This window comes from Peromyscus leucopus, chromosome 1, assembly GCF_004664715.2.
Source record: "Peromyscus leucopus breed LL Stock chromosome 1, UCI_PerLeu_2.1, whole genome shotgun sequence".
NCBI lineage: Eukaryota > Metazoa > Chordata > Mammalia > Rodentia > Cricetidae > Peromyscus > Peromyscus leucopus.
Window position 1 is genome coordinate 85,844,013 of NC_051063.1, and position 12,397 is coordinate 85,856,409.

Here is a 12,397-nt window from a genome sequence, read left to right on the forward strand (position 1 = left end):
TCACTATTCCTGTGCTCTGGGCACTGAGGCAAAAGCAGTACACTCACAGACTGGCCAGCGACCTGAGCCGGATACGGCAGGTAGCACACACAGGGTGGACCCACTGCACAAATGAAGACGCACATCCCAGATGGGGTGACACCTCATCACACTGTGCAGAATGGCACACAGTTGAAAATATATGTCAATAGTTTTTGACAGAGGTTGGATACTGGCAACTGAAAACAGAACGTGAAATAAGGTGCAAGGTGCTTCTGTCCCGATGATGCTACCTCTCCTGAGGAGGGATGAAGAGCTGCTAACCCGATGGCCCTGAGCAAAGAAAGCCTATGACAGACTTCATGTCTGAAGGACCCTAGGGGAGATGAATCCAGGTTCAAATCCCAGCTCTGTTACTGACTACCTCCACAGCCCCAGACAGTCTTTTCAGTTCTAGGTGTCTGTAAGTGAAACAGATTCATGGATTCCTACTTTACAGGGTTCAGGGAGGATTCTCAGAGGCTGTATAAGTGCTGGTGAAGGGCTTTGGTGTGACACCCAAAAATGCATGTTCCTGGGGTCAAAATTGGGAGATAGCTCAGTATAGGTATGTCATGTAAGCATGAGGTGCTGAGTTACAGCACCAACAGCCACTGAAAAGCCAGGGGCAGACAGGTACCTGCACCTGTCTGTGCCCACAGCGCTGGGAAGGAGAGGCAGATGTGGGCTTCCTGGTCAACCATTCTATCCTAATTGGTGAGTTTCAGGTTTACTGAGAGACCTTGTCCCAAGAACTGAGGTAGAGAAACAAGGAAGATACTGATGTTGACCTCTGACCTCCAGATGCATGTCCCCAACCCCAAACTGCAGTTACTCTTCATTATTGGATCCCACCAAAGTGCAGTCTTTGACACCAGGAAAAGCAACAAAGTCCTACTCAGAGCAGAAGATGCTCTCTTGATGCCTGTGTGCCGGGCTGGCGTCTGGAATGAGTTTTGAAATGTGTCTACTGATGCCCAGGGGAGCTGGGGAAGATGCACACCCTGTGTGCTTGGGGCAGCTGTTCTCCAATTGTAGCTACCTGAACAGGTCATGGAATACCAGCCTGAATGCAGGAGCTGATTCTTCCAGGAGAACGGCAAACCTGTGTTTGCTTTAACAACAGACCAACTTTTCAATGTGGAAAACTCATTCCAAGTGCTTTCCATCGTCCCATGGGAAGCAAGTGTGACTGCAGGCTGGATTCCACCCTCTGGTCACCAGCTTGTAACCCCAGGGAAGGAGGCTCTGGTTTACAACATGCTTTCAGAGCTATGACTTCATTGAACCCACACAGCAGTCCTGCAAGGGAGGCATTTCGATGACAGGTTTGAAAGATGACAGGTGAGACTTGGAGGAATTTAAAAACCCTCCCCCAGGCCCCAGAGCTATGAGGTCACCGGGTCAGGACTGAACCCAAGTTTGTGACTCTGAGGAGAAGACTTTCAGAGAGACTCCAGCCACTTTGAGCACAGGGAAGCCTATGTGCAGGCGGTAAAGCACCCCAATTCACCACCAAGCAACAACCAACATCAACGGCTTCACTGGGAACTTGGGTTTCTCCTCTGGTCCCCTTCCATGATGAATAACCAGGTCACACAGAGATGGAGGCACTGGCCAAAGAGCCCTGGGACCAAGCGTCCAGGCAAGGGACTCCAGGAGCCCCTGCAGCTCTGCCACGTGACCCTCTGCTCCTCACCAGGCTGCTGCCTACCTCTAAAAGACAACAAAAGCCCCGCCCAGAGCAGGTCTGCGGCTGGGCCTCTCCATTCCCCTCTGAGAACTTGGAACCCGAACAGAGAGAGGCCACTGCTGAGTCATTTTTTGTTTTCTCAGCTTGATGGAGATACATAATCCACACAGGGCACAATACACCCATTCAGGACACACAATTCAGTGACTGTGGCTGTCACCACAATCGACTAAAGAATGTTCATCACCCCCAAAGAAACCTGGAACCCAACAAGTGCTGAGTCGCTTGCATAGGCCAAACTCACATTTCTCCAAGTCTGGTCCTGGGAGTGCTCCCTCCTGAACCGCTCAGGGCAGCGACCTCCAGAGAGCCAGTTTCAATTTACTGAGAGAGATGCTCCAAGGGTGAACTCTAGGAAAGTCTGTTTAACAAGGCAACCTTGATGTGCTGTCATCTAAAGGAGGAGCTTGGGGGTATTGTTTTGATATTCGGCTTGCAGTTTTTGTTTTTGTTTTTCCAGAGGTTGTGAGATCGGGTCTTGCCTGACACTCAGAGTCTCCCTGCCCAGGCTTCCTAGTGCTGAGAGTACAGGGAATGTCGCCACACCAGTGACCGGTCCTGTTTTGTGTCCCTTCCTGGTGGCAGCAGGCAAAGCCTATGGACTCCCGGGGCTGGTATTTATAAGACAGCCAAGACTTCAAGGGAACTTGATCACACCAATGCAGTTGTGTGGCTATTTTCCCAAAGCTTTGGTCAAAACCTATGCACTCTTTGTGGGGGAGTTAGCATGGTGCTTCATGGAGAAGGGAGAGGTGGAGAGAGAACCAAACAGAAAAGAAAAATAAAGAGCTTTTGAGCTGTAACCATAGAATATTCTATTCTATTCTATTGCCTGCACATGACTCTTGGCGACAAGCCCCAGCTATTGTCATGGCCTCTGAGACTCTCTGCACACAGCTCACAATCAGGTGAGAGGTAAATGTACCAGACACTTGGGAAAACAAAGATGTCATTTTGTTTTCTTCATCCAAACTCATGTCAGAAAGCAGGTGGGCTCCAAGGGAAAGACGGGGGCTGAGAACCCAGCTACAGGAAGCCTCCAGGAATTCCTACTGCAGGATCTCCCAAAGGGCCCCAGTTCCTTCTAGCCCAAGAATGACTGTTCATCTACCTCCCAGAGCTACAAGGAGCCCAGTTTCTACAGTTTACTGTTCCAAAGAATCCTGCCACACAAGAGCCACCATGTGGCTACATTCTGTGCCCTCACTCAACCCTCAAATAACACGGAGCTGGCGCAAAGACCACACTCATTTCATGAATAGGACACACACATAGGTAACTGCTGGACCTGCAGAGCCAGGAGGAGGAAGGGCTGGCTCCTCCCACTCTCGCCATCATGGTCCAAGGCCACGGAGCCTTTGCCCTGGCAGTGCAGAGTACAGTGCCCTGAGTGTTGGTGCCCGCCCCCACCCCTAGATACACAACCCGAAGCCCCAACCCCAATTACATGCTGCAGTGGTTAAGTCTGGTGGTCAACTCGACTGGACCTTGAATCAGTTAAAGGACACACTTGGTTGGGAATGGAGAGCTGGCTCAGTGGTTACGAGCACTAGCTGCTCTTTCAGAGGACCCATACGGTGGGTCACAACTGTCTACAACTCTAGTTCCGGAAGATCCGACACCTTCTTCTGGCCTCTGTGGGCACTGCATCCACATGTGGTGCACAGACACATGCTGGCAAGCATTCACATAAATAGGATATTTTTAAAAAGAGATGCCTGCTCTGTAAGGGCATTCCTGGAAAGATAACAGAGATGAAGAGCCTCATCCAGGCGGACAGCCCTAGAGAAGGGCAGTACTTCTTTTGCCTGCCTGACTGCCTGCCTTCTGCTGTGAGTGCATCTACCCTGCTGCCGCCGCTGCCATCCTTCCACGATACGAGCTCGGCTTCTGGAGCCTTCCACTGCAGACTGAAGAATAGGCTCTCCAAGACTCTTCGAGGTCTCTAGTGCCAGGCTGGGGACATCTGACAAATCCAGCTTTGTGTGCCTAGCAGCTACTAGGTTCTCAGTCTCTTCAGGGCACCCATATGTGCAAGCACATCTAATAAATCCCCTTTGTAGTATATATCCATTCTTTTGGTCCTGAGAACCCTGCCCAATACACATGGGGCCTGAAAGAGGTAACAATTACTAGAAGATTTACCCAGAAGATCAATTACCCAAAGGGCCAGACGGCAACCCCGGCTCGTACTCTCTGCCATGTGATCATGTCTCACCTCTGGAAGAGGGCTGTCTGAGGGCACAGGACCCTTGGCAGAGCCAAGCTGGCCTCCGACCTCAGACGCTCAGCCTCAGATCTGTGAGAAACACACGTCTGCTACTGAAGCGGCTCGGCTTCAAGCACTCTGTCCCAGCGGCCCACACTGACAGTGACAGAACCAGTCAACAGAGCCTTACACCTTCAGGCCTCTGGATACTAAGGCAGGGTGAAATCAGACCCCTGTGGCCCCTGGGCAACATACCGGCACAATCAGTAAAGTAGAGAAGAAATTACAGAGGAACTCCAGGAGGAAGGGCTCCGACGGCCGCAGCTTCCCATCGATGCTTATCATCTTTGGGACTTCCGGAACGAGGCCGATGGCAGCTTTGAAAAAAGCATCAGCTGCAAGACAAAAAAAGGCAGAGGATGAGCACTGTGAAAAGTTCAAGGCTGGGGGTCAGTCTGAGAGACCCACGGAAGTCAGGCAACCTTGAGGGTTCAGTTTAGCCAGTACATCCAGCTGACGGTTCTTCAAACCACCAGAGATGAGGCACTGCTGTTACTATAGCAACCAGGAAACCCTGCAGCTGACAGCCTTGAAGGACTAACAGAGAGGGGAGACTTTCATAGACAGTCTAGGAAAGGGCCGGAGGAGAACTCCATCAGCGAAGTGCTGCCGCACAAGGAAGGGCTTGAGTTGGGATGCCCGCCCCCACACAGAGGCTGAGTGCAGCAGCAGGGTGTGCCTGTAATCCCCTGCACCGGGAGAGCGGAGAGCGAAACTAGGAGGATCCCTGGGGACCAGCCAATCCAGCCAATCAAGGAGCTCCAGGTCCACTGAGAGTCCCTACCTCAAAACATAAGGTAAAGAGTGGTGACATCATACTTGACATCAACTTCTGGGCTCCACACACATGCTCCTAAGTAGGTGCATACGCACACACATGTGCACACACCCACACGGACATGTACACAACACACACATACACACACATTCATCACCTGAGCTAGGTAGCCTGGTTTGGATCAATGAGTCCTTATGTCCACAGGAATGGGAGGGCTGTCACCAGGGCCACTTCAAGCTGGGAACTAAGGTGTGAAGTAAGGAAGGGCTCATTTTACTCCTGTGTAGGTAGAAAGTTCTAGAGTGGCTGGCAGAGCTTTGGCTCAGAGTCTGGTCTAAATCTCTTAGAACAAAGAAACAACCACTGAGCTAGGCACATTGGCCCAAAATGTAACCCTGTGCTCAAGAGGATGAGGCGGGAGGACCGTGAGGTTTAGGGCAGCTTGGGCTACACAGGAATATGGTGCTAAAAAAATAAGCCAACACACACTGAGAAGTCTGAAGGAATGAATGCATGCCTACATACATGTGCACACACACATGCAAGCACACAGAGAGCCCTAGAGACTCCTAACCAAGTAACATTTCCAGAGAATTATTTGAATTACTTGAAAAACAAAGATATTTAAAGAGATATGAAATAATCTGTAAAACAAAAGGACTTCCAAAGATGGGAGAAAGGGAGGAGGAGAAGAGGAGAGAGCCGGAGGACAGGATCCCTGGGGAAGGTGGAGAGGGGACTTCTTTGTAGACCTGCCAAAGTGCTGACCATGAGAAAAAGCCTCAAGGCAAAGCACTGGCCTGAGACATAAACCCTTCTACTGCTCAGCAACATCAAATGTGTTCACGGACCAGTTCGTTTTCCACCAGAAAATGACTTCCAATGACACGTAAGAATGCTGCAGCGGGGCGCAAACCCGGGTTAAAAGCAGCAACCCCAGCTGCATGCCTGAGGGGCCAGCTCGCTGGCAGATGCTGGCTCCCCAAGGAGCAAAGGCTCATGGTTAACAAGAAAAGCGTGTGCCTGAGCTTGAGAGGGCCTGTAACTTCTTTCTTCCAGGAAATACAACATACCATGGAGGGCTCAACATGGAGCGTCCTGTGACGTGTGCTGAGCTCTGGAAGCTTCCCTGCCAGGCTGGCTCCCACACCCCCAACTGTCTGCCTCTCTGCATCCCCTAATCAAAGTTAGTGTAACAGCAGCAGCAGCAGCTCAGGGCACTCCAGTGGGCACTAGGGCCATACTCGGGGGAAGAGGGAGAGCAAGAGCTGACATCACAAAAGTGGCCAAGGGCTCGATCTATGAGCTAATAAGCACTACTACACAGGAGCCTGTTCAGTGCTCCGGTCTAGAAAGAAGGGTTGAGGACAGAGGTAATAAATATGGGCTAGCAAAAAGGAAGGCACTTTTGAATTCATCCCACTTCACCTTCCAGGTCTCTAAAAGGAAATGCTGCTCTCTTTCAGAGAAAGGCAGATTTTTCTTTCCATTCTGCTAGAGTGGGGTGTATTATTTCTCCCAGCACCCCATATTGAGACAGGCAAGCACAGGAGCAAACAGCTTAGCTACCTGGGACTCTATTTGGTTTGGCCTATGCACAAACCAGCCCTTCTAATAATGCACCTGGCAGCCTGAGGCCTTCATCTGCATGTACTATGCGTGAGCGCGCGCACACGCACACGCACACACACACACACACCTCTGAACAATGTACCCAGCAGCAGCCAGTTGCAGCCTTGAGCCCCCACCTGCATATAAACCTTACTCTGAATAATGCAATTTCTCCTCCCCTTAAAGACTCGGGGAGAGTTTTCCAGTCTTACTCTAGGTATGTCCAGTTGGGAGTAGGAAGGCTGATCTGGCCTACACTAGTTTTAAGTACATATGCAAAAAGTACTATGTCCTTATATGCAAACTGTGTCCTCAAAGTGAACTTTCATGGGAAATCCCATTTACCAGCCTATGACTATGCATAACTGGGCATGCAAAGATTAAAATCAGGTGCATCGTGGATATGCAGGGGAGAATGATTATATAACAAAATCTGTCAATCAAAATAGAGAACCACCCAAACTATGCTCCTCAGCAACCAAACTCCTCCTCTTGAACCCCCTAAAAGGAGGCAGTAAACAATAACTTGGGTCACTTATGTGGCCCCTTGTCAATCTTGACAGTGTATTCCATTCCAATCTGTACTATCATTTTAGATACTTTTATTGCTGCTTTGTGGTCTGCATGCAGTTATTCCATCTTTTTTCATTTTTATTAGTGTTTTTGAGACTTTCATACAAAGCATTTTGATTATATTCACACCCTCCCCAACTTCTCCCAGATCCATCTCCACTTCCCTATCCACCCAGCTTTATGTCTTCTTTATTTTTTTAAGCCATCAGGTACAGTGTGGGCTGCCCATATATTCAGCCTTCATTGGGCGGTGGTCAACCTGCCAGGGGTCTCACCCTTACAGAAAACTCTGTCTCCCTTATTTCCTTCTTAAATAATATGACAAGAATCTGGAATCCCTGGCTTGGCCCCTGAAGGATCCTGATTTTATTGAACAATGCTAAAAAAGTGCTTAATATCACTGCAGGATACATTTAAAACACAAGTGTTTGGGCTGGTAAGATGGCCCCGTGTGCAAAATCACTTAGTGTGCAGGTCTGATGTCCGGAGCTCCATTCCTGAAATCCACATAAAGGCGGAAGGAGAGAAAAATTCTCAAGGGTTGTCATCTGATCTCCACACGTGTACTGTGGCACACACACGCGCACACACACACACACACACACACACACACACACACACTCTCTCTCTCTCTCTCTCTCTCTCTCTCTCTCTCTCTCTCTCTCTCTCTCTCTCTCTCTCACTAAAAATAAGTAAAATAAAATTGGATTTGAGGCCTGTTGCACAGGAAGGAATTTCATGTCTGGTACTATAATCCTGACCGAAAGCCCTAGACCATAGGCCTAGGGTAGAATCTGCTATTGTAGAATCCGCTGTTGTTATGTTAAATGGTTGTGCTGTCAAATCACCTTCTACATAGTTACCTTGTGCCCTAAGACCTTATTGATCTGGTCAGAGAAGCTTCTTTTTCCACAGTGGGCAACAGTCAGTGGAGAGATGCAGACACAGCTGGTCAGAGTGCTGAGGGGCGAGCGCTGAGCCTGAATGAGACGTCTGTACCACCTCCCCCTCCTTCTCTCCCCCCTCCTCCCTTCCTCCCCTCCCCCTCCTCCCCCTCCCCTCCTCCCCCCAGGCACAGGGGAGATCCCCAGAGAGTGGGGAAAGGTCCTGTGAGGTGCTGTGCTCTGGTCAGGACAGGGCTATCACACTGAAACATCACAGCAGCTGTGTTGCCTGCCCAAGACCTGCATGAGACCAGCACAGTCGCGATCCCGCACAGACGGGCAGTCTCCAGGCCTGGGCTCTCCTGGGAAGCTGTTGGAAGCTGACAGCTGCGGGGAGGGGTCCCCATGTCCCACATCCATGTACACGTGGACAGCACCACCCAGACTTGGAAGGGTACCAATAAATAAACAAACAGAAGCATGAAGTTGGGAGGGGGATCATATTGTGGGGATAGGAGGGGAGTTGGAGGGGAGAAATAGGGGCATCAGATATGATCATATTTCACTGTATACACATATGAAATTATCAAAAATAAATAAAAAGTTAAATATGTAGAAAATCTCGCACAACTATTTAAAATGAAGTTTTATGTTATATTTACTTGACCATAATAAAAAAGACAAAAGAACCAAAAATATCCCTGGCATCACCCCTGTTCCCAGCCCTCCCAGCATAGGCAGGTTGCCTGGACTCCCCCATGTCTGGCTGTCTCTTTAGAAGTCCACTGTCCCCATGCCTGGTGACTCTGCTGCCCCGGAAAACTTCCTGAGACCGTACGCAAAGCACTTCGCAGTGGGAACTAAATTCTGCTCCAAACGGCTTGGCGGACCATTTATATTCTTCTATTTATGTGTTTGTTACCAGTGGCCCCGAGAATGTGCCTATTATTATACCCACTAAAGTGGCAACAGCTTTGTCCCTGGGCTCCTGTCACTCACCCCACCCAGTTCCTATTCTAACTCAGCTATTTAAGGGTTAGGCACACATGGTTCCAAGGCAAATTCTTACTCCCTTCCCAGAAGGCGCACCCCATCCAGAAAATGTCTGGGGGACTTCTCCACGTCAGCTTAGTAAACAGAACTCAATTAAAAAAAAAAAAAAAAAAGTCCGCAAGTGAAAACAGGTTTTCCTCAGTCCAGAGTTTGAACAATCCTGTCAACATCGCATCTCCTCTTTAAAAACAAAACCCAAAAAAATGTAACATTTAAAATTTCTAACAGATGAGAGTCTTCACCACGCTCACCCAACTGTAACCAAACTCCTAAGTGAAAGCCATCCTCCTGCCTCAGCCTCCAAAGTAGCTGGGAATTTCAGGTATGAGTCGCTGCACCTGGCTAATGCTGATGTCACACAGCACGCACTCTGGAACTAGCAAAAGCCACAGATGAACAAACAAGAGGAGGAATCAGATTTTCATTTATAAAGAATGTTTGCCTGGGGCTGGGGTGTGGAGTGTTGACCTCGCACTCACCAATCCCCTGCACTGCATAAACCAGGTGTGGTGGCACATGCCTGTCATTCCAGCACCCAGGAGGTGGAGACAGGTGGTCAGAAGTTCATCTCGGGCTCCATACCAAGTATGAGGCCAGTGTGGGCCACACAAGATCCTGGGTCCTCCCCACAACTCCCTCCTCAAAAAAGGAGAAAACAAAAGGCTCATCCCACACCTGGTCCTGTGGCACATGGCACCTGGTCCACAGTCGGTCTTCAGACATTGACTGCTGCTACAATTCCCTGCCACCTGGCTCCTGCTTCCCAACCCCCCAGTTCCTCCTTGGCTACACGGTGAGTTCAAGGCCAGCCTGTGGTTCATGAGAACCTGTCTCAGAAAACAATTATCCTGGGTGTTAGTATTCTGACCCGCCCCATTGGGCCACCCTGCATCCTGATGTAAATTCTCCTTTAAAAAAGAAAACCCCTCCTCCCCTCCTAGCGCTCTCTCTGTCTCTGTCTCTCTCTCTCTTCCCATGAGTTGTGCACCCCCTCTCTCCCTCTCTCCTTATCTCTCTTTTTCCCCTCTTTCTCTCTCCCCTCTTTTCCCCTCACTAAATAAAACTCTTCCCTGAGCGGTGTCTGCATGGTGTCTCTGTGTCTCACCCATCAGGGCCTCCCAAGTGCTATATCATAACACTGGGTCCCTCCTGTCATAAGGGAGGTCACCTCATGTCTTGGGTTGGAGAAGAACTGAACTAAGCCAAGGGCATCACACTCTATGGGGACTGAGTAGGATCCTGGTCTGCACTACAGAGTGCATGTGCCAGAGAGGTCTTCTCCTAGAAGTTCCCCTATGGAGTCAGACCTGTTCCCGAGTCAAAGGTCTCCAGGCAACCCTATTGGAATGATCATTCTCAAGACTGCAGAAGGTTTCACTTGGGGCTCCAAGGCTTATTGTATAGCTGAAGATGACCTTGAACTTCTGATCTTCCCGCCTCTACCTCCAGAGTGTCAGGATTACAGGCAAGTGCCACCATGCCCACTTTTATACAGTGCTGATGACCTGTGCTAGACAACCACTCTACCAACTAAGTTACATCCTCAGCCCTGCAATCGTTATTTTTCATGCGTACATTGCTGTGGAATAATCCTTCTGTCCACTGTGAAAATGTGTTGCTCTCATTGTTAATAAAAAGATGACTGGCCAATAGCTAGGCAGGATTTTGGGGGCAGAGAAAATGCTGGGAAGAAGGGCAGAGTCTGAAGGTCTTAAGTCAGACTGGAAGAAGAAACATGGGAAGTTCATAGACAAGGTAAACAAGCCTCGGGGCAGCACATAGATTAATAGAAATGAGTTAATTTAAGTTGTAAGAGCTGGCTGGAGACAAGCCTAAGCTATCGGCTGAGCATTTATAATTAATAATAAGTCTGAGTAGTTATTTGGGAGCAGCTGCTAGGACACAGAAACTCTGCCTACAGTATATAGAAAAAAAGAACCGAGAAAAAAAATGTCCTGTTAATATCAAGTTTTTGGAGGAGGGGAGTGAGGGGATACAGAAAATATTACTGGAATCTTTTCTTTCTTTTTTGGCAGTACTAGGGATTGAACCTAGAACCTGAGGCTTGCAAGACAGCTCTTCACTGCATCCTGTTTAGCAGAATCCATGAGTTCCAGGCTAGTGAGACCCTGCCTCAAAAAATAAGGTGATAGCTCTTGAGGAACAAAACCTGATATTGAACCTGAGTCCACATGCAGGTATACACGCAGGTGCAGGGACACACACACACACACACACACACACACACACACACACACACACACATACACACACACCAGAGCCTGAAAACTTGATGTGTTGCACTAAGACATGCAGATGACTTTGGCAAGGCCACATGGTTCAGAGGTCAGCTGGCCACCGAGGTCTAATCCTGTTACTGCCAAGCTGTGCTTGTGTAACAAAAGCTGTTCTTAAAACCGTTAAGTTTGAAGACATAAGGGCCACTATTTCAACGATGCCAAAAGAGAGCAAGCCTTACAGAAGTACAAATGCCTAGGGACAATTAAGTGGCATATTCATTATGGCTTAATTGTTACCAATGACAGCTTAATATAACCTTGACTTTGCCACATGGATTCGGCAACATGCCCTTTCCGTTCACGTTGAACATCAATATTTAATGTGAAGGTCCGCTGGAGACATATAAATTATCTCCAACTTCAGCAGCACCAAACCAAAGTTCCTGGTGTCTATCTGCTCTCTCCCTCTCATCTCAGAGTGCCCAGGGCTCTGCATTGAGCCAAGGCTGCCCAGCTCACAAGTTACCTCCTATTTGTGGGTCAGGGTAGTGACTTTCTGTTCTTCTGCAAGGTGCCCAGGAGGCTGTGCATCTGTCCATGAATAGCAAGCCTAGTTTTCCCTAAGCACTGGGGATTCAGTATTCCCTACTCCTTAATTATGAGTCATTGTTTTTTACATAAGTTTATGGAGCCGCAGTCGGTAGCTCAAGCATGCAAGCTCAGCACTTGGGAGATAAGGCAGGAGGAACTGGAACTCAAGGTCAACTTTGGCTATGGAGCAAGTCTGAGGTTAGCCTAGACTACTTGAGACTGTCTCAAAAACAAACAAACAATCAAACCAAACAAAAACAAACAACAACAAAACACACAGACCTGGGAGAAACACTCCTTGAGTAAAGTGTTTGTCATGCAGTGTGAGGACCTGAGTTCATATTCCTGAACCCACGGAAAGCCCAGCATGGGAGCAGGTTCCAATGTTAACTGGCAAAAGACCCTGTTTCAAAACAAGAACATCCCTCTGGTCTCCACAAGTACACCATGGCATGTATGTACCTGCACTCACACACAGATATGTATACTTATACCATGTACACACACATACAAAGATTTTTTTTCACAAATGTATCAAATGGTCAATCTACAATAACAGGTCTTTAGCACCATATGCATCTGGGATTCAGAAGCAAAGTATGTGTTGATATGAAGGGACTATTTAAC

At 48.6% G+C, this 12,397-nt stretch overlaps 1 protein-coding gene across 2 annotated transcripts in view; it reads right to left on the bottom strand.

Moving 5' to 3' along the window:
• The window catches only part of Vps35l (VPS35 endosomal protein sorting factor like), a 105,944-nt gene that overhangs the window by 14,118 nt on the left and 79,429 nt on the right, over window positions 1-12,397 (bottom strand). For both annotated transcript variants that reach the window (XM_028867798.2, XM_037211123.1), the window contains one exon: window positions 4,236-4,375. In XM_028867798.2, coding sequence (XP_028723631.1) covers window positions 4,236-4,375 — 140 coding nt within the window. The remainder of the gene's footprint in view (window positions 1-4,235; window positions 4,376-12,397) is intronic.